The sequence below is a fragment of the Dryas octopetala genome, chromosome 8, assembly GCF_963921425.1.
Source record: "Dryas octopetala chromosome 8, drDryOcto1.1, whole genome shotgun sequence".
NCBI classification, from domain to species: domain Eukaryota; kingdom Viridiplantae; phylum Streptophyta; class Magnoliopsida; order Rosales; family Rosaceae; genus Dryas; species Dryas octopetala.
This window is the reverse complement of record NC_141373.1, coordinates 13814966-13836636: the sequence shown is the minus strand read 5'-3', so window position 1 is coordinate 13836636 and position 21671 is coordinate 13814966. Positions and strand designations below refer to the sequence as shown.

The window sequence follows — 21671 nt, the reverse complement described above, 5'->3', positions numbered from 1 at the left end:
CACAACGCACACTAATAAGAATAGCAAACAAGTTTGGCTAGTGTAATTTCTAAACAATAAACATATGTAACTAGCATTGTAAGAAGAATATGATTAATTTATTTTTTTTCATTTTCTAATATGTATTATATGTATTCTTATAATAATTATACAAGAAAATAAGGGCATTTTATCTTGAGCCAACAATTTAATGATTGTAATAGTCTATATTTTAAAACATTATTCAAAGATCAATCTTCAGCCAAATCAAAAATTGTTTAACCAATTTATGATCGTCAACATCATTTCAATTTTATATAACTGATTGTGTTTGTATTCATAATTTAAATAACTAAACAATTATTGATTTGCCTAATTTTTTACAGAAACAACTCTTGAGAAAAGATCAAAAAAATGAACAATTACTATCATTAAATTGCATGTTGTGTAGTGCCCAGAGATGATGGTCTTACTTTTTTTAAAGTTAGGACATCTTTACTAGAAGCTCCCTACTTTTAACACGATTAATTAAACAGGATGTGTTGAAGTTGATTGATATTCGACAATATCAACGCAATCCATTAGCACAAATTGTCATCCTATATTCCTATATGTCATCCTATATTCTTATATATCTTTCGGAATAAAAAAAAAATGTTGATATGTTTGTTCAATTTAAGACAATGCCGTCTTTTGAAGCAACCCAAAAAAGAAAGGAAAAAAGAAAACAGAGCCGGGTCGAAGGACATTGGACAAAGTCATGCTTTTGAATCAACTTTTGGATTACAAATTTACAACCCTTGTATTCTGCCATATTTCATATTTGTACTTTTTGCGCACTTTTCAATATTTTATATAAGTAATTAAGTATACATTTTGTAGTTTTGTAATGTGGTCATTAACTTTGAATTTAAGTAGGGTCGTAGTCTAGAGTGTAGGGATCAACTTAATTTGATTTTGATAATGCAAATTCTTAGTGTCTTTAGGGCGATCAACTTTGGTATTAAGACAAGCTAAAGATAAAAGATCACCATGAAATAATTTCTCGGGCTAAAGACAAAAGAGGAAGGGTTTAATTTCCAAAAGTTCCCTCAATGTCTTTTTGACATTCCACTTCCTAGGACTCTTTTTTGGCTAAATTACACTTACAGTCCATGTAGTTTTCGTCATTTACCATTTTAGTTCTTGTAGTTTAAATTTTGGCAATAAGAGTTTTATAGTTTACTTTAGCTTGCAGTTAACTATAATTCATAAATTTTATCAACTAATCAAACGAAAACATGACGAGGCTTGAATATGATAATCACGTGTAGAGGTAAATTGACATTTCAAGATTATTTCATGCAAGTCACTACATCTTTCTGTTTAATTATTTGATAAAATTGATGAAATGTGGTTGATTGCAAGTTATAATAAGGGAAAATTTTCTAAATAGGACACATACTCACCGGCGCTGCCCCATTTCGTCCGTCTCTCTCTCTCTCTCTCTCTCTCTCTCTCTCTCTTTATCTTTCTCTTTTCACATCTCTGTCCACCTCCTTGTCATGCGCCACTAGCTGCGTGTCCACGGCCTCCCTCTCAATGTCCCAAATTGTGCACGTGGTGTCCACGCTCGACATCACCATTCTCCGCGCGTCACACGCCTCTCAGCCCAATCGAAGGAGGTCATGGCCGAGTTGAACTCGATGCTCATGTTGTCGTTGAGCAACGACTTAAGCTCGATCGGGTCCTCGTGGATCTCCTACAAACTCAGGTAGTCCCCCGAGGTGGCGATGAGGTCGGGGTTTGCTGAGTCCTTGGCGGAGGGGAAGAACATCAGGTTGGTGGGCGCGTAGGGGTAGTCGAAGATGAGGCGGCTATACGTGGCGAAGTCGGCAATGTCACGGTTGAATTGGACTAGCTCCACTTTGTTGATGAAGTCTTCGATGAAGCTCCCGATGGCAAGGCTATGAGGCTTGTCGTAGTGAGGTGGGGAAGGGGGTGCGATGTGATCTGCACCTCCCTCGTCTTTTGTTTTTTTTTCATTTTTTCATTTTTTCAGTTTTTAATCTTTTTCAATTTTAATTTTTTATAGTTTTAATCTTTTTAATTATAATCTTTTTTAGTTTTAGTTTTAGTAATTTTAATTTTAATGTTTCTTAGTTTTAATTTTTTTAAGTATTAATCTTTTTAGTTTTAATATATTTTGAGTTAGAAATAGAATTAAAATTTTATTTTATATGAAAGACCAGTTTGTCCCTCATTTGGATAGAGTTTGTAACAAAAGTGACAAAATGTCTCACATTAATTGATACAAATCATTAATTAGTGTCTTTCATCAATACAACTCTAAATATGTGTCTTGAAATAAGATTGACTTCAAAGTGTGTGTCATATTTAGAAAATTTTCTCTTATAATAAACTACAAATATTTTATTGTCAAAATTAAAACTACAGAGACAAAAGTGGAAAATCGCGAAAACTACAAGAACTGTAGGTGTAATTTGGCCCTTTATTTTTTTTTTTTCCACTTAAAAGTTACTAGCGATCGCACTTAACCAGCGGAAACACAAATTGTAAGCTTAGAGTCACATTCACCCTAAATTCGTTAGTAAGAATGCTTGTTAATATTTGTTATTGTCAAAAAGTAACCACTACAAGGACAACGACTCCAAGTGACAAAAAAAAAAAATGCATACCCAGCGCTCGGCGTGCGCTATAGCTTTAGCGCCTCCACATTTATAACATAGACTTCTTTATAATTTCTAAAAATAGAGGTAAATCTTTTTGACATAATAACAATACAAACATTAGGTGAGTTAATATTATAATGAAGAATAAACTTATGGATCATTTACTGTCCATTTTTCTAAAAATTGATTTAGTAAATAAAATGATACTTCAGCTTTAATATCCCTATAAACAAAGGTGATACTTTTTTATCTGCAACAATATTAGGTAGTCTTTTATATGAATGTGACATGATTAGAAAAGTGCACAATTAATTACTTTAATTGGGTATGAATAGCCTTGAAACCAATCGGGAAACACTATTTTATTTGGTTCCAATATGGAAACTATATTGACATTTGAACTGCCACGCTTCATTGCACAAACATATTATTAGTCGAAGGAAAAAGAAAGAAAGTTATTAGTTTATACATTTTGTCATAGTGGGGCTATTTAAACTTAAATATTTTCTCTCTATGCCCACCTCCATTTTTGTAACTTACAATGGTCAATCCAAATATATTATTTAGAAAAAAAAAAAATTGAAAAAAGATCAAAATGGTGAGAAAATTTCTTCTTTGTCCCTCTCCTCTCTCTCCATTTTCTCTTAGCAAACAACTACCTAGCCGACTGCCAACAACTTTTTACCAGCAGTTCCACACCGATAATAGACTACGTCTTTGTTGACAAAAAATATCTAGGTGGGTGTAGAGAGGAAATAATTGGGTTGAAATAGCAGTAGAGGTGGCTTTTTTATTTTTCTTCTTTCAAGAAATCTTTTTATGTCTTTAATTATTTGATCTATTTCTTTCTATTTTGATAAGAAATGGTTAAGATTAAAATTAGAGTTGGAAAAAAAGAGGATAAATAAAAGGACAGCGTCCCGGTATAAAGGGTGATAATTCAAAGTTTAATAGTTGTGCTACGTACTAGAGATTATCTTGGATTAAAAGTTTGAAACCCTCATTCATTTTTTAAGTGGGGGTGAGGAAGGCACGTACCTCATGTTGAAAAAGAAGAAATATTACATTATTATTACTGCACATTAATTGTAGATTTCTTAAAACAAGGGGAAATTGAAAAAAAAAAAATCTTCAGTCATACCATAACTTTCACTCTAATCACGCACACATAAATATTTTTGTATTTGGACAAGAATCGAGTTCAACATATAATAATAAGCAAAGCATGCATGGCATGAATCCAAATTTATGGAACTTGAATTTGAATTTGAATATTGATTTCCATGCATGAATCTTACAAATATGCGTGGCCTAGTGTGATGCTGTTGCTCTATCCACGTGGAAGATTATTAATTATCATATTAATTGTGTTAGTGTGGAATCTCTTTTTTTTGTTTGGTTAATTAATTTGATTGAAATGGTAATTAATTAAGATGATAGCGTATGATTTCATGCTTGTTAGCGCAGAGTAAAACTTGGGATAGCGTTTGATTTCACACCTAAGCAAGATCATAATTTGTGTGCAAACTTATTAAATGGTGAGTGGCGACTGGGCATTCCACTAATCAAGCTTATTAGAAGCAAACTCAGCCTTGACTTTTCACATTTAATGTTTTGATTTATATAATTTTCTTCGTAATTTTATGAATTTGATCTCCCTTCAGTCAAGCACTCAAGCGTCGAGATTATTCGGCATGACATAGTTTGACCATGACTTGTGAAGTTGTGCCCAAATTTGGGCCATTTTTCTATTTGCAAATAAATTAGTGCATTCTACAAAAAAATAAATAAACTAGTGTCTTTGATATCATTTTTTTTTTCCTTCTTTTAATTTGGACAACAAGATAAACTTTCATGCAACACTTTCTTATCAAGTATAAAGTCTAGCTTAGGATAAATTTTAGGGTTTTTTTTCAAATTTGATATTTCAAATTTGGGTTGTGTTCTAATTTGATACCTGAACTTTAATTTGGCCAAATTACATACTCAATTTTTTATTTTGTATCTAATAAGTATCAAATCCTAATTCTGTTAGTCAAAATCATAATTCTGTTAGTCAACTTAACAGAGATGATGATATTTAAGTCTTTTTACAAGTTTTAGAAAAAAAAAACAATAAAAATTAGAGAAATGAATAAAAAAAAAAAGAATAACACAATAAAAGAAGAAGAGCAGGAGGTGGGTACGGGCTGGGTGTAGGGGATCTGCAGTAGTTCTCTTGTGTGTTTTTTTTTTTAAATTTTATTTTAAAGATTTGAAACATTAAGAAGAAGAAGAAGATGGTGGGTGTGTTGTGGAAAGATATGCAGTGGGTTTAGAAGGAGAAGAATAATAAAAAGAAGAGGGTGGGTGTGTTGTGGAGAGATCTGCAGTAGCTTTATAAGAAGAAGAAGAAGGAGGCGGGTAAGAGACTGTGGGGTGGTGAGTGTGGGGATCTGCAAAATGTTTTTTCTCCTTTTGTTTTTTAATGTTAGGGATCCAAAAAAGTAACAGAAGAAGAGGAAGGAGGATGAGGAGGAAAAGTGGCGTGGGCGGGGGCAGAGAGAAGAAGATGATGATGAAAAGACAAAATTACCCACGAGAATATTCATTTGGGTAAACAACTCAACTGCATTTACTGAAATACCCTGGGCTTGACAACTTATGTTATTAATTTAGACGGATGTACCACTTAGATGCAAAATAAAAGATTATGTATGCAATTAGGACAAATTAGAGTTTAGGTACCAAATTCGGACACAGCCCAAAGTTTAGATACTAAATTTAAAAAAAATCCTAAATTTTAAATACATGCATTATTTATGCTTGTGATGTTTTATATTTTAAATGCCTGGATTTATAGCTAGGAGGATATTCAAATTTTACCGTTGGATAACCTGTATGAATTGCGTTAATAAATTTTTTGGCTGGCTAAGTCTACTAACAACAAAATACATGTTTTTTTTTCCATTTATTTAGGCTTTAGGAACTTGAGATGTGAACTTAAAAGTTAAAACCTATTGGACTTAAAATTAGGATTTAAATTTAATCCAAAATTTGAATGTTAAAAGTTTTTTTTTTTTCAGAGAAAGTTAAAAGTTAAACCCCAAAATTTAAGCTCCATTTTATAATAAAATTTGACACGATTCCAACACGCTGCTCTTAGGAAGCAGTGCTAGAGCATCTCGGTTTGAGTCCGAGTGAATTCATCGGTTTAGTTAGTATGATACTAGATTAGTAAGGGATAATAAATTTGGAAGGGAGATCAAGTAAACTATTGACGTGATCGTAATTACCGACATAAATTGATGAAAATTGCACGATACCGTATTAAATCACTATTAATAATAATTATTTAATAGTATGATTATAAAATTATTTTTACTAGGCAATTTAATTCATCTGTTTAGTTTGTATAATACTAAAATAATAAGGGATAGTAACTTTGGAAGGGAGATGAAATAAACTATTGACATGATATGTACTTATTGCCATAAATTGATGAAAGTTGCAAGATTTACCGTATTAAATCACTGTTAATAATAATTATTTAACATTATGATTATAATTACATTTCATTAATTCATACCAATAAATACATATTACAACTTCTTGTTATCCCTTTTCTAATAAAGGAATGGATGTACACACGAATAAATGCAGAATTCTCAAAAAAATGAAGATGCAAATTGAAAGACTGCAAGGATCCCTTATAAAAAAGAACAAAAAGAACAATACTGCAACTAACAGGGGTATAACTGCAAACAATCTTCAAAAATAGATACTAGGAATCAAATAAATATTTTTACAGCTAGTATCAGCAAGTACTATTAAGTGGGCCCCACATTTTGGGAAAAGCTTTCGTGTAAATTCTTCCTCCTCTTTCATTCTTTTTCTTTTGACATCTTTTTTCCCTCTCCAAATCTTACGCTTCTTGTCTCTCTGAGACTCTGTGTGGACTCTCTCACACACACCAATACCAACACCAACACCAACACCAACAGCTTTCACTCACTCGTATAATTCCTTGCTTTCCAAAACACTTCCCAAATTTTCATTTTTCAAATACACGCCAAATCACAAATATATCTTTTTTTATTTTCCGGGATGCTTGGGATTGATTTGGAGGTCGCAGACAGCCATCTTTGTTCCTTTGGATTGCTTTGACAGTAAGTAATCAATCCATTTCTTTCCATTTGTTTTTCTCTTTCTTTCTTGTGTCTTGCTTGGAGCTGCTGAAAATGGTAGTTTTTTTTTCTTTTCTTTCTTTCTTTAATTTTTTTTCTTGTGCAATCTTGGTTCATAATGGAAAATATTCTCAAGATTTGTTTTGGGAATTGGGATTTCGATTTTGATTTCCTCCGATTTGGTGGATCACTTTCACACTTTAAATGCTTTGTGGGGTTGTGCGGTTTTTCTCATATGGATGTGTTGAGTTTTGCATCGAGTTCTCTGAATCATTTCTTCTATGATTTTTATCGAGGTTTTAGAGGCTGGAGCTCAAGAATTGGTATTTATCTTCACTTGTTATTGCTTGTTCTTTTATTTATGAATTTTAGAGAACAAACCCACTTTTCAAGTTTGATTCAAGGTAAACATATTTATGAAAAATTTTACATTTTTTTGCTTTGGATATATTTTCTAGGATTCATTTATTACTTTTTGCATTGAATATTTTTTCTTAAACTTATTTTTTTAGGTAGCATGCAATTATTTTGATAATCAAGTTTTGATCTTGATTTTACCGCATGCAAATTTGTTTGGGATATGGTGTCCTGTACTAGTTGTTGTCTGTGTGTGCTGGACTTGGGTACTTGCTATTGAACATTTTACGGTCATTTGGCTGTGTTATTATAGAAACCGTGGACTTTTTTATTACTTGGACAAATTGTTTGGTCGTATTTTTCTTCTCCTCTTGGTTCACTATGTATGTCCTCTACAATGTTTTGTTGTTTTGGGATCTGACTATCAATCGAGTCTTGTAAGTCCCTTATATGTGAATATGTGATTCATTGTGAGTGAGTTTTATTTGGTTATTATAGAAAGGTGGTTGATGACAACTGCATCTATTACTCCTTTTAATAAATATTAGATAATCAGAAAGGCACCCCGCTTTCTTAATTTTTTAATGTTCAATAATGTAAAAATAAATTTCAAGGAAGAGGGTTAGTTTTCCTTTTTTGCTTTGTAAATTGATTTTTTTTTTTTTTTAATTTTGTGTGAACCAAATAGGTGGCTAAATTACAAGTCTACTGGTGGTTTTTTCTTTTGGGATTGGATGTGCAGTATGTGTGACTGCTCTGGTGCAGAATTGAAACAATCTAAGGACAAAAAAAAGCAGGATTATTTGAAATCATTACAATTAGATACAGGAGACCCCATTTGTTCTTGCAAATTTTGTGCAGAGAAACAGGTGCGAGAATCTATCAAGCAGGGTAGTGTAAGTTCGTATAAAATGCCAATGATCAGTCCAACTACTTCCTTGTCAAGCAGTGATAGTTCTGTCTCTAGCTGCAGTAAGTGTCCATCTTCTTGTCTTTATATGATACACTTTGGCCAACTTGAATCAACAACAATTTAGTCTATGCTGATGTTTCAAATTGTTTCTTTTTATCTTCTGCTCTTTTAGGCGAGTTTTCTGTTGATGTGAACTCATATGATCGGTATGTACCTCCACTTTTAAAAATTTGTTTCTGATATCTTTTGGATGATTTGTTCAATTTCCCTTTAATTTTTTAGGGGTAATCAAGAAGTAAATACAATAAGAATTTCTGAAGAGAATCCCAGTAATCGGTCTAATGGGCTATTGCAGAACTTAAGCTTGGAATACCGAGTAAATGGACATGATAGATTAAAAAAACAGATGGAAAGCAACTTGAAGGAAATTAATAGTGGCAGTGATAGGTATACAGTAAGAGATGTTGAGATTATACAGACAAGTAATGACCAAGAAATTAAAGATGATGCTGCTGCAAATGCTAGTGGTTCCTTTTGTGATGGAGCTGAGAATTCAAATTCTCTTGAAGATGAAATGGATGCCCAGATATGGGAACCCCCTGAACCTGATGATCCAGAGGAGGACATGGAGGGTAGTGTGGCTTTTAATGACGACGATGATGATGAGTGTAGTGATGGCATGAAATGGGGCAAACCAAGTTCTTTGAGTCATTCTAAAGATGAAGGAAGTGGAAGCTATAGGTTTAAAGGGGAAAAGCAAAGAGCAATGGAAGCAGTGATTAATGGAAGGTTTAAGGCCCTTGTCTGTCAACTTCTTAAATCTGTCGGTGTTGCATCTTATAGTGAGGATGGTGAAAGTTGGGTGGATATTGTTTCTTCTTTGTCCTGGGAAGCTGCTTCATTTTTGAAACCTGATGCTGTTGTTGGTAAACCAATGAATCCAGATGGCTATGTAAAAGTAAAATGCATTGCAACTGGTGTTCGCAGCCAAAGGTGATAACATGAAGCCACTGATTTTCTTTCTTGTTTTTTTCTTTTGTCTGTTTGTTACTAAATTTAATCAACATTAAATTTTGGTGCCTGATGATTAAAAAAAAAAAAAATAGTCTAACATACCTTTCCTGATATCTTAATTATTTTAAAAGCATGCTGGCTGCATGTTTTCGGGGTTGTTTCTTCAGAGTAGCTGTTGCAAATTTTGTTAATGCAACGAAAGCTTTTTTCCTTGAAGTTGTATGAGGATGAAGTTTCAGCTATTTTGCTTGTCATTGATTACTTGTAATCTTTTAAAAGGAACTTGTTTCCCCCTCCCCATTATAGATATTTTTCCTCAGAAGGTAATTTATATTTTTGTCTTCTTAACTCATTAGATGGTTTTTTTAATGAAGGATTGTTGGTCTGGTCACAAACACTATAATAAAAGTTATATCTTTTGTTACATGGATTTATAGACTTATCAAAATGAAAGTCAGCAGTTATTTATCACCTCAATTATAATTCTAGTTAAGATTGTTGACTTTTCTCATCTTAGAAGTTGAAAACCTGAATCAATGTATGCCATTGCAGTCAAGTAGTAAAAGGCTTGGTCTTCAAAAAGCGTGCTGCACACAAGCACATGCCGACCAAGTACAAGAATCCAAGGTTGTTGCTAATTCGGGGAGCGCTTGGTCAATCTTCAAGTGGATTGTCATCATTTGATTCAATGGAACAGGTAATATGATTATATTGTCTGTACTTATATCAGGGAATTCAAACTACATGTTCTCACCATTTGCCTGCAAACAGGAAAAAAATTATCAGAAATTTGTCATCGAAATGTTAGAATCGTGCAATCCAAATGTGGTTTTAGTAGAAAAAACTGTTTCTCGTGATATCCAAGAGTCTATACTTGCAAAAGGAATGACACTGGTCTTTGACATGAAGCTCCATCGCCTAGAGAGAGTTGCTCGTTGTACTGGGTCACCAATTCTTTCATCGGATACATTGACTAGTCAAAAGCTAAAACAGTGCGATTCTTTTCACATTGAAAAATTTATAGAGGAACATGCTGGTTTTGGTGAAGGAGGAAAGATGCCGAGTAAATCATTGTTGTTTGTTGAGGGCTGTCCTACACGCCTGGGTTGTACGGTTAGTCAATTACTCCCCATCTTTTTTTTTTATTTACAATTTTGAATCAGCTTTATATATGTATTTATGAGGGGGATTCTTTTGTCGGTCTGCTTCATAGTATCTTCAGTTCTTTTTTGTTGGTTATTTTTTTTTTTTGGGGGGGGGGGCGGGAAGCACTTACAATTTTCCAATTATAGATCTGGGATTTTATGCAGTTTTCCTGGATTTTAAGCTTAAACGTAATGGAGACCTGCTATTGTTTTAATAAAATATTGATGTCCTCTCATGTTCTGTTTGCATACAGTAGTTGTGCCTTCACTTAATCTACATTTTTCAGAGGCTATTTACATATTTTATTACAGTGGTTCTTTTGCAATCAATTTAGTTGAGTCAGAACTTTGAATTCCAGCTACCTATCTTGAACTACCCTTATCTTTTTTTTTTTTTCTTTTAATCTAGATTTCTAAGATTTGCTTTTATGATCTGACACTACAGATGGTGTGTGTGTGTGTTTCTCTAATTTGGTAAATGCTTCAATTTTATTTTGATAAGTATTTGGTAAATGCTTGAATAAAATGAATATTTTTATTTGTTGTTTATATCTCATGTGAAACTAATTCATTTTTGCATGACCTGACAAAACAGATTTTGCTAAAAGGAGCGCAGAGTGATGAATTGAAGAAGATCAAGTGTGTAGTGCAGTGCGCAGTTATCATGGCATATCATTTAATTCTTGAGACTTCTTTCCTTGTTGATCAGAGAGCAATGTTCTCTACACTTCCGGTTGCTGCTGTTGCAAATGTCTTGTCCACTGAAAAAAAATCCCTTAATTTAGGATCTGATAAATCATCTAGTCCTCATATTAAGGAGTCTAATTCTGAAACTGGGTCAGATGCAGTTGATGTTCTCATGTCCAATGGATTCCATGAAAGAGGTTCCCACAATTCGAACTTGGAATTACAAGGCAATTCCACAATGGAACCATACAATCCTGCCATATTTTCTGGCTTCTCGTCCCTTTCGGAATCACTAAAGAAAGTCATTGGGGAAAGTTTCCCTCTAGCATCTTCTTCTTATCAGTCCCTCTCTTCATACTTTGGATTCAATGGAGAACTGAATGGTCGGTTCACAAAATCTGTTTCTGTCTCAACATGTCAAGAGGAAATTGATCATTGTGATGTTGAAGATATAGGTAGTTCTGATGAAGAAAGGTCACTTAATGGTGGACAAACCCAGTCTTCATTTACTTGCACAAAAGCTTCTCTGGAGATGAAAATAGATGGTGGCAGTAGTGAAGACCAAGTGCAAAGTAAGAATGACATAAGCACAGTGTTGGATTCTCAGAGTATTTTGGTTTTGATGTCCAGCCGGAATGCTTTGAGAGGGACTATTTGTGAGCAAAGCCGTTTTTCTCATATCATGTTCTACAAGAATTTCGATGTTCCCATTGGAAAGTTCCTACAGGATAATTTGCTCAATCAGGTTTCTCATAACTCTATTTAATAGGACATTTCATTGTTATGTTTCTGTTTCTTAGTATGTATGTGCTATTAAATGGGTCAGGTTCAACCTAGTGAATGTTTCACTGTGCAGCCTAGTGAAGGTTGTTATTTTTTGATTTTGTAAAAATACTCCACTTATTATTTTTTTTCAGTCAATTGACTCCTGATTTTCAGTTCTGCAACATGGAAGGATGTGGGTTGTTATTTTTTGATTTTGTGAAATACTCCACTTATTATTTTTTTTCAGTCAATTGACTCCTGATTTTCAGTTCTGCAACATGGAAGGATGTGATTTTTTTCCTAACTACTTTTATTAAAAAGTTACATTTTCTGGAAGATGGAATTGAACTAAACTTTTGTACTGCAGCGAAGCCAGTGCAAAGCATGTGGTGAACTCCCAGAAGCTCACTTTTACTATTATGCACATCATAACAAGCAGCTTACTGTACAAGTTAGACGGCTTCCTGGAGAAAAGCTTTTGCCAGGTGGAGCAGAAGGAAAACTTTGGATGTGGAGTCGATGTGGCAAATGTAAATCTAGGAATGGAATTTCAAAATGTACAAAAAGAGTGCTGATTTCCACTGCTGCACGTGGTCTATCATTTGGAAATTTTCTGGAGCTCAATTTCTCAAACCACTCTTTGTCTAATATGTTTTCCATCTGTGGCCATTCTTTGCACAAGGACTTCCTCTACTTCTTTGGGTATAAATCATTTATCAGCTCTCATTTACTGGTACATTTGGCATATGTCAGGGTTTCTTTAGTCAAGGAGTGCATTTTCAAACCTTCTAGTCCATCAAAGGATTTCCCTTGCAACTAAAAGTGGGGCATTCTTGTTAGGATTGTATGCATATGAGAAAGTGGGCTTTGCAGCTGAGCTAGGGCATGGGGAGACATTCCAAGATTTTTCACCATCTTGATGTTGAACTAGAATGGTCAATTTTTGTTTTCTTATTTTTGTAAAATAATTCTCATAGGAAAGAATTGCACAATAATGTTTATTGACTCTGCAAACAAGCACCTTTATATATAAATTTTCGTGTCCTTACTATGTTATTTTTGACGCTCTGCAGATTAGGCCCCATGGTTGCCATGTTCAAATGTTATCCAGTCACGACTTATACTGTGTCTATGCCTCCTCTGAAGCTTCCGTTCCGCACTTCAATACGACAAGAGTGGCTTGTAAAAGAAACTAAGAATGTAAGTTTCTTTTCTGATTGTGCTTGCCCCTTTGATTTGTGATGTACTTTGATAGTTCTTTGGTCTGTTTTAGAAGATGCATTAGCCTTCCTTGCCTTTTCCTTTGCACTTGATGTGACTTTTTTTTTTATCCTTCAAGGTGTACATAAAAGGGGTGCTATTGTTCACAGAGGTTGCCAACTGTTTAAAGAAGATTAGACCTCAATTTGATGGTTTGACTTTGGAACTTCAGGGCTCATTCAAAGAATTCTCTGATATCGAAGAGATGTTAGATCAAGAAAGATCTGAGTTTGAGGTCACTTTTCTCTTTATACATATTTTGGGCATATTACATGTGAGGCATATATTGCCAAAATGATTGATTGATAGTCTTCATTTTAATGTGGATGCTACAATAAATTTCCGTTACTTGCCTAACCTTTTTGTAATACAATGCTTGCCATATAGAACTAACCACAATGCTTTTTCATCTGAGAAAAGATTTTATCGCTTGTGGGTTGTATCATTATTCATAGTAATTTGGTTGAGCACTATTCCGTTTAAATTTCTTCTGTTTGAGGACTATTTTTCCTTGTAGTTGTAATGTTTATTTTATTGTAGTTTTACATTCTTGTTGTAAATTTTTGTTTTGCTTTCCATATCTTTTTACTTTCGGATGCATCAATTTCATTCTTTCATTTGTTCTCATCGTTTTAAACTCTTATCTTAGAACTTTCTTTTTTTCTTTTTTTAAACATTCAAGAATGTTGTTAGTAAGTGTTGGATCTCAGATGAGGCTGTTTGCAAATGCTTAGTTCATAAACTTTCTTTTCAAATGATCTCTAGTTTTACAATCTTGTCCAAGATTTTTATTTTCCTTTCAATGTCCTACCCATTACATTGTTTCTTTTGGTACTATGGAGACCGAAGCCAATGTCCGATTACATTTCAGATGCATGAATTTTGTTTCATTCATTGTATTAAACTCAATTTTATGAAATTTAACTCTATCCTATTCAATTGAATCATAATTTTTAAAATAGGTAAACATTCAGAACTCTGTTGTCAAGAATGGGAACTCAGACCAGGCTGTTTACAAACTTCTTAGCTTGAACCGAATACTTTGGGAACTTCTCCTTGAATCATGCATTTGGGATCGACGCCTGCAGTCATTACTCTCACCAGATCCTTTGATGATCCATTCTAGTGCATCTGACAAGGTAGTGCAACAAAAAGTACATTCAGATACTCGTGGCATTGCTGCTAGTGGAGGAAATGTGGGGGCAGAAAGAATTATGAGAAAAGGTGAAAAATGCATAGATGGTGGTGCCAATTTCGAAGTTGAGTTAGCTGCACCTGTAGAAGCAGATGATTTTCCTATCAAAGAAATTCCAATTGAAGGTCCTGTTCAGGAATCTAAAGGAGCTGATCCATTTAATGTGTATACTGTGGCTGAGGGTTTTGGGACACTGAATGTGGATAGTTTCAGCCCAAAAAGATTGGCTAGCCAGGAGTCCACTCTGAGGCCCAATGGCTCCATCAATGGTCATTCGGACAATGATCAGGCTGGGAATTTTACTTTGCCTGGTCAGCAAGAAGTGGATAGATCTATCCCAATTTCCAACAATGGGGATTGTGGTTCTACTGCTGATTCAAATCCATCAATTAAGGGCACACACTGCCGTTCATTGTCATCGAACTTGGAAAATTCAAATAGATGGTTCTGGGCACCATTCTCTGAAATCCGAAATATAGGTATGAAAGAAATACATAGAGTTTACTTGCCAAAATTCAAATCAATCTGCAGACATACTCCAGAATACTTTCCCACAGCATATCAGCTGATCACAGAGGAGGGGCAAATGCTGTACATTCCTCTAGGAACTGATTATTTTGTGTCAGACTATGACGGTGAATTGTCAAGCGTAATTGCTTGTGCACTGGCCTTGTTGAAAGATCTACATCTTCAATCAGAGGATTTCGATGACAATGGCAGCAGAGAGAGTGGAACTGCTTCTAGAACATTTGAGAGTTTACACAGTCTGACTCGAATTCCTACAATTACTTCCCCACACTGGTCAAGTGGCTCATCAGATTCTGATTCAGTCCATTCTATGGGAAGCATTTCTTTAGAAGAGTCACGCTTCTCAAGTTTTGATGGGTTGAATTTATTGGATTCTCTGGTTCCTCCAGGAACTGTCAACCCAGTAGTCCCTCTAAGAGTGTCAAAATCACTTGGCAAGGAAAAATATACTGTTATATGTCCATATGCCAATCAGTTTCGTGATCTTCGTAATCGATGCTGCCAATCCGAGCTGGATTATATTGCTTCCCTTAGCCGTTGTAGAAACTGGGATGCTAAAGGTGGAAAAAGCAAATCTTTTTTTGCTAAAACACTTGATGACAGGTTGATCATAAAAGAAATCAAGAAGACAGAATTTGAATCATTTATAAAGTTTGCTGATGCTTATTTCAAGCACATGAAGCAGTCATTTGAAAATGGAAATCAAACTTGCCTCACAAAAGTTCTTGGGATTTATCAGGTTGGTAGGATTTGAATTTCCTTCCATCAGTAAACTTGTATCTTTGTACTTAGAACTTTATCTTTGCAGGTGGTTGTGAGACAGACAAAAAGTGCGAAAGAGACGAGGCATGATCTGATGGTCATGGAGAATCTAACCTTTGGTCGGAACATCACTCGGCAATATGATCTTAAGGGTGCTCTACATGCTCGATTCAATTCGGCTACTGATGGTTCGGATGATGTTCTTTTGGATCAGAACTTTGTCAATGACATGAATTCATCTCCATTGTATATTAGCAACAGAGCAAAGCGTATGTTGGAACGGGCTGTGTGGAATGACACAGCTTTCCTCAATGTGAGTTCACTAGTAATTTGTGATGAAACAGGGAGTTAATATATTCTTTTGGCTGCAGTTATATTCCGATTGCCATAAAAATTTATAAGATGACACGTTTTTGTTCTTATATATGCAGTCAATCAATGTTATGGATTATTCATTGCTTGTGGGAGTGGACACTCAACGGCGGGAGCTTGTATGTGGTATCATTGATTATCTTAGGCAGTATACATGGGACAAGCAACTAGAGACATGGGTGAAGTCTTCACTTGTGCCAAAGAATGTCTTGCCAACTGTCATCTCTCCAATAGAGTACAAGGGGAGATTCAGAAGGTTCATGTCTAAGTATTTCTTGAGTGTCCCAGATGATTGGTGCTCACCAGAATCCTCTGACCCTAATGGTGATTCTTCTCAAACAAAATCCCATCGGAAAGATGGGTTCAACAGTTCTTTGGCCTAAGTCTTTTTTTATCCGGTATCATCATTTTCCCTTTTACAAATAGCAGTAAGGCTGCTTTTAACAGCTGCTTTAAATACTGTAAATAGCACATGGTCCCAGTTCTGCCCTGTTATTCTGCAATTTTTAGCAAATTTCTGGGGGATAGTTTCAGTCCTATAGGTCACATTGTGCAGCTTGGAATAAGTATAATTTTTTTGTAAAGCCAATTGAGTGGAAGTATAGAGTTGGTTGGTCGAAAACCTGTGATTACTTTGGAATCAATGAAAAGTTTCCTCGATTGTTGATGACATTCTTTCTTGTACATGCAAAGTTACCAGTAATACACATCTGTTACATGCTCTCGGAATCTTACGAGCCCTTCCCCCTTCGCATCTTGACATCTGTTACATTGCTGAGCATTTGACTTTGAAATGCTGTTGATGAATCACTGGTCCTATTCCATTGCATAATGGAAGAAAATTAATTGGAGCTACACATTTTGTGAGTTGAATGTTTGCCTCAGGCTCTCAGTTTTAACTACGTATTTGTAACTGGTGCAATTTTTTTGTGTGCATAAATTCTTTGGCCTTGCTCTTATCATTCTTTTTCACCCTATTACTATATGCTCTCCTCCCCCCCCCCCCCCTCCTTTTTCTTTTGTCCTTGTTGTGTACTTGAAGCTAATTTCGTAAACCCAGCAATGGTCTGATACAAGTGGGTTTCTGTTGCTCTTTACAAACTGCTAATTTTAAAAGCTGCCTACTATTTCACTAATGAAAATGCAGAATGTCACGGTGAAGGAAACCTTCCCACATAGAATTATGGGTGAATTTATAATTTCAATTCATTTGAGTCATTTTTCTTTTTGGTTTTTATAATTTCAATTTTTGCAATCAAATCTCTATATCTGACTAACGTTAGTGGAAAATATGACAATTTGGTCCCCTGTTCATTACACCAAAAATCATAATTCTCTAATGTAATGGTGGGAAGGACTGTTATATAGAGCTCTAAACACACAAAATTATCATTACAACCACGGAGGCCATCATCAAATACTGATCCGGCAGATTCGTCAATGTAATTGATGAAAAATCTGATTTGTTCTTAATGGCTAAAGTTATTACTATAGAGATATAATTGTAAAAAGTGAAATTGTAAGGATCAAAGTGAAAAACAAAACAACGATAGAGGCCAAAATTATAGAGTATGACAAAAAGGTAAACAGCTGAGGGAAGAGAATTACTTGACACCCTCACTTCAACAAAGAATCCTTCCTCCCTCTTTTCCCTTCTTATAAACGATTTTCCTCTTCCAACCGTGACTCAGAAATTTGCCCAACTTAAGAAATGGACAACTCCATTTGCCAAGACCTGATTGAAAGCAGTGAACATATCGATGATAACTTGTGCTTTAAAGATGATGACACTGACGAGTCCCATTTCATGTATGTCATGAATGCAATACTAAGTGGCACAGCACGTCTCAATGTTCTCTTGCCTACAGCCACCATTCTGTCCTTCACCATTTTCGCTCCTCTCCTCACCAATGACGGCGTATGCACTGCTTTGAGCCGCTGGCTGATGGGTTTCTTCATTGCCCTTTCAGCAGCCTCCTGCATCTTCTTCACATTCACTGATAGTTTTAAAACAGCAACCGGGAGGTTATACTATGGAGTGGCCACATTCAGGGGGATATGGACCTTCAATGGTGGCCGGAAGAAGCCTTGTGTGCCGGCGAATTACCGGCTGAGATGGGCTGATCTCTTCCATGCATCACTTTCTCTAATTGCATTTCTAACATTTGCAGGTTCCCATAGTGATGTTGTGGGTTGTTATTATCCAGCAATGCCTAGGAGGGTGACCAACACAATTCCTCTTGTGGTTGGGTTTGTAATTAGTGTTTTGTTTGTGGTGTTTCCTTCTAGGAGAAGGGGGATTGGTTATCCTTTCTTGCTGATGAGAAATGCTTTGTACTCTAGATGTTGAGAGGCATTTTGTTTTCTTTATAGAGAAACACTGAAAGCTGTTGATTCTTTAAAGATTGTATTTGTATTTGTTGTGCTAGTTCATATACAATGATACATTGTGTTTTTGACTGGCCAGAGAGCCTCGAATTCCAAGGATTTGCATGTTAATGAAAGTAGGACATTTTAACAGAAATGGAAAAATGCAGAAAAAATTAGGAATAGCCATGCACAAGAATGACACACAAAGTTGATAACTTCAAAGTTGGTTCTACAAGGGACTCTGAAAAAAGAGATATATATGAATGATTAGACTCAACACATCAACCACATCAGCACGATGACATGGTAAAGATAATAAACCCTGATTTAAAAGGAGCAGACAAACCATAACTTCTATCCGTGTCTTAATTTATGATTGTCAAATTGCTAAAACTCTCTAAACACATGCCTCTGGATTCTGCATATGATAAATACGTTACATCAATAAAATGCCACTGCCAAAATCTATTAGATCATAGAATCAAAATTTCTTGCAAGTTGGTAGCACTGTTCCAATCAATAAACAACAAAGAAAGGCAAAAATGGAAAGAAAAGCAGTTTAACATGGAACAAAGGGAATAACTTGTGTGAAAACATGTAACAGATTTATCATTCTCACAAGAAAAAATGAAAAAGAGAAGGTTATGATACAAGTTATTGCACAACAAGAAATACAATAATGAATTGGTATAGAAATTTTAAAAGGATTATGGGAGCGTGTGACTTGAACTATTGATTGGCCGAGTCGATATATGCCTTTATCTGCTGCATTTGAATTCACAACAAAAAATGTGTCTTTTTTCCACATACAGAGGATAGGCTGGTTTGTATGAAGAGAATCTTTTCGATGATCAAACCAAAGTCAAGTACAATGGCAACGGCGTGGAACTGATACACCAGGAGGTTTTCTCCTTTCACGAACAATTGCTTCCTTAATCATGGGCAGCTTCTGGTGAACTTTTTTCCATATGTTGTTCACTGTGCCATCCGGAGGAATTGGCCCAATGCCACCAGGATGACCATTGTCATAGTCAAACATGGGCTGAACCCGAGCCATTTTCTGACGAAATCTATCCCTCTGCTCTTTAGAAAAGCTCTTAAGATGACCAACAAGCCAGTTGGGTCTCAATGCATCACTAACTGCCACAAAAACTGAAAATTCTGAATAATCTATCATCCCTTCAAAAGGAAGCTCTATGTTGTCACTGACAATGACAGGTATACAAAGACTCTGAATGGCATCGAAAAGCCGGCATGAAGTGGGAGTGTCTCCAGCTGGGTGCAAGCAAAACACTGATGATCTCATCCCCTTTATGGACTGTTCTCTTCCAGTGGCGTTAGGGAAGCCTTCTTCCATAATAACATTCGGCTCATTAACCAACAAGTCCCACAATTTTTCTCGAACTAAGCCACCCTATTATCAGAAAACTCATTGATGTTACAAGCATTGTTGAATAACATGGAATAACTTAGGTTTATGACAACCCAAAGTAGGTAGCAAATATAGTCCTCAATACTCTTACATAAAGCCATTTGTAATGATTGTTAAGCTGTAAGAAATGCACATGATGATTAAGATACAATGTATGCATTTTAATTAACATTTAGAAGGCATATCTGGTGGAACTTCAAGGGTGTAATACAGAGAAGATAAGGGAAGCTATTTTTAGGCTAATTGCAGCTAAACTGAGTCAGTACAGTCAGTTGACTGAGATGAACCAGGGGAAGGAAGTGCAATTTACAAATGAGTTACAAACTTACAGGTAGTCACACAAGAATGTCAATGGAAATGATATTATAATATGTCAGATGCAAAAATAAATTACACTGCCAGTCCACAAGTAAGATTCAAATCTTGCGTACTCACCCGGTGCCTATGTTTGGCTCCTTTGAAATACAGTAGAGTCTGACGCTTCTTGTTTTCTGACAATTGCAATCTAGGGAGTAGATGGGTGTATGGCACAATGACATCTTTGAGTATTGAAACTTGTGTGTGCTGAATCACATCTGATGAGTTGCCATTTGATGACTTTGAGTCGAGTCTGTACCACCCGCCAAAATCTACCACTAGGAGGACTGCCTGGGCTATCTCTGCTCTGACATGCCACATTGCCACCGGGTCTGCCAAAAATGCTTCAAGTTTTAACATAACCTGACAACCCAGAGACTAAATCATAAGCTGCTATAGCATATGCCTACCTTTTTTTTTTTTTCCAAACTTAAAAGTTATATCACTCTTCTCCTTTGGTAATGGGTAAAGCCAAACACCGTTGTAACGTGATTACAAATACATGAACATAAGGCAATGCAATATGCATAAATATGACATCATATGTTATAACAGTAGTTTGCATTAGAATTTTAATTGTACTCCGAGTTACACATAAATAGCAATGGAGGTAAGAGTAAATACTTCTGTAAATGTATAAAAATGATAGAAACTCATGTGTCTGGTTGCATATATATTTGAAAGTTATTAACAAAAGTTGTCTACTTACCAAAGTGGAAAGAAAAGCTACTACAAATGTTACAAGTCTACACATAAAGGCAGTAAAAAGGAGGCCACAACATTTCAAGAATGGCGTGTTTTTCATTCTAGAAATACCTTATCTTCTCAATTAACCAACACCTAATCATTAAATGCAGCAAACAATCTCAGAAAATACTCACTACCCACTAACACAGATCGAATATGAATAACACCAACCATCAAATCCCAACCAAAAACCAAACCAAAAAACCCAACATACCAGTGAGCACAAAAACATGGTCTCTTCCATCTGACCTCTTCCAAGCCTCTGTTTTCTTCACAAAGTCCACCACTTTCCTCTGCCTATCATAGTCCTCATTCCCAACCTTTTTCCTAAACGCTCCTTTAGCAGTAGCCAGCTGCAATTCGGCACTCAAAGTCGCGAAAAACGGCACGAAAACAACATCGGCATCGGCAGCGTCGAAAACCCGTCGGGCAAACGACCCAGTTCTCTGCTCCTGCGGGGTCATCAAGTCCCCCACGATCCAGTACTCGGCGCTGTACTGTTTGATCAATGGGTTCTCAGGATATGGCGGAAATTGAAGGCTTTTGGGCAAATGGGTCTTTGATATTTCGTGGTCTGCATCGCTGTTGAGCCGGGAATCGGGGCCAGAAGCCCAGTACTTGGCGAGGAGGCCGTAGTTGAGGGATCTGGGGAGGTCTGCAACGTAGACTTTGATAGAACTTTCGGGAGAGTGAGGGGCATTTTGGGAAATCAAGGATGTGGAAGAAGGAGAAGAAGAAGAAGGACCGGAGAGGAAGAAGAGAGAGAGAGAAAGAGCGCAGAGGAAAGTGAATGCGAAGAACAGAATGGGAACCGAGCATAGCGATGATAAAGCTGTGGTTGTGCTGCTCTTGAGGGCCATGCTGTTTCGTAATATCGTTCACTGTGACTGATACATAAGTACAATGCTCTAATGGATCCGATCGAAACAGACACCTGAAGAAGGAATAAA

The 21671-nt window shown here is 35.7% G+C and overlaps 3 protein-coding genes across 7 annotated transcripts; 2 read left to right on the top strand and 1 right to left on the bottom strand.

The window, feature by feature from the left end:
* Positions 1–6543: 6543 nt before the first annotated feature.
* FAB1D (FORMS APLOID AND BINUCLEATE CELLS 1A) lies at positions 6544–16518 on the top strand. 5 transcript variants are annotated; one of them, XM_086253918.1, is made up of 13 exons: positions 6544–6799; positions 8036–8146; positions 8260–8293; positions 8370–9080; positions 9654–9798; positions 9873–10214; positions 10842–11678; positions 12066–12400; positions 12772–12898; positions 13038–13193; positions 13921–15420; positions 15490–15756; positions 15875–16518. In XM_086253918.1, the coding sequence occupies exons 2-13, from the start codon at positions 8086–8088 to the stop codon at positions 16196–16198; spliced, it is 4839 nt and encodes a 1612-aa protein (XP_086110044.1). In that variant the 5' UTR covers positions 6544–6799; positions 8036–8085; the 3' UTR covers positions 16199–16518. The 5 variants fall into 5 exon arrangements, with proteins under 5 accessions (XP_086110044.1, XP_086110042.1, XP_086110045.1 ...); XM_086253916.1 differs by having other exon boundaries at positions 7863–8146; XM_086253920.1 differs by lacking the exon at positions 6544–6799 and having other exon boundaries at positions 8041–8146; positions 8443–9080.
* A 1008-nt stretch (positions 16519–17526) lies between these two features.
* LOC147277429 (protein DMP2-like) lies at positions 17527–18165 on the top strand. The gene has a single exon (XM_086255782.1). The coding sequence runs from the start codon at positions 17527–17529 to the stop codon at positions 18163–18165; it is 639 nt and encodes a 212-aa protein (XP_086111908.1).
* A 585-nt stretch (positions 18166–18750) lies between these two features.
* Positions 18751–21622, bottom strand: LOC147277428 (Exostosin family protein). The gene is made up of 3 exons (XM_086253878.1): positions 20936–21622; positions 20053–20306; positions 18751–19599 (listed from the first exon to the last, which is right to left on the bottom strand). Exons 1-3 carry the CDS (start codon positions 21579–21581, stop codon positions 19048–19050), a joined length of 1452 nt encoding a protein of 483 aa, XP_086110004.1. The 5' UTR covers positions 21582–21622; the 3' UTR covers positions 18751–19047.
* Positions 21623–21671: the final 49 nt, after the last annotated feature.

Excerpts from the sequence above, each read along its gene's own strand:
- LOC147277428 (XM_086253878.1), bottom strand. The coding sequence starts at position 21,581 with ATGGCCCTCAAGAGCAGCACAACCACAGCTTTATCATCGCTATGCTCG. Across the intron at positions 20,307-20,935 it reads CCATGTTTTTGTGCTCACTG|ACCCGGTGGCAATGTGGCAT; the intron begins GTATGTTGGGTT and ends CATTTTTGGCAG. Across the intron at positions 19,600-20,052 it reads GAGCCAAACATAGGCACCGG|GGTGGCTTAGTTCGAGAAAA; the intron begins GTGAGTACGCAA and ends TTCTGATAATAG.
- LOC147277429 (XM_086255782.1), top strand. The coding sequence starts at position 17,527 with ATGGACAACTCCATTTGCCAAGACCTGATTGAAAGCAGTGAACATATC.
- FAB1D (XM_086253916.1), top strand. The coding sequence starts at position 7,909 with ATGTGCAGTATGTGTGACTGCTCTGGTGCAGAATTGAAACAATCTAAG. Across the intron at positions 8,294-8,369 it reads GATGTGAACTCATATGATCG|GGGTAATCAAGAAGTAAATA; the intron begins GTATGTACCTCC and ends TTAATTTTTTAG. Across the intron at positions 9,081-9,653 it reads ACTGGTGTTCGCAGCCAAAG|TCAAGTAGTAAAAGGCTTGG; the intron begins GTGATAACATGA and ends ATGCCATTGCAG.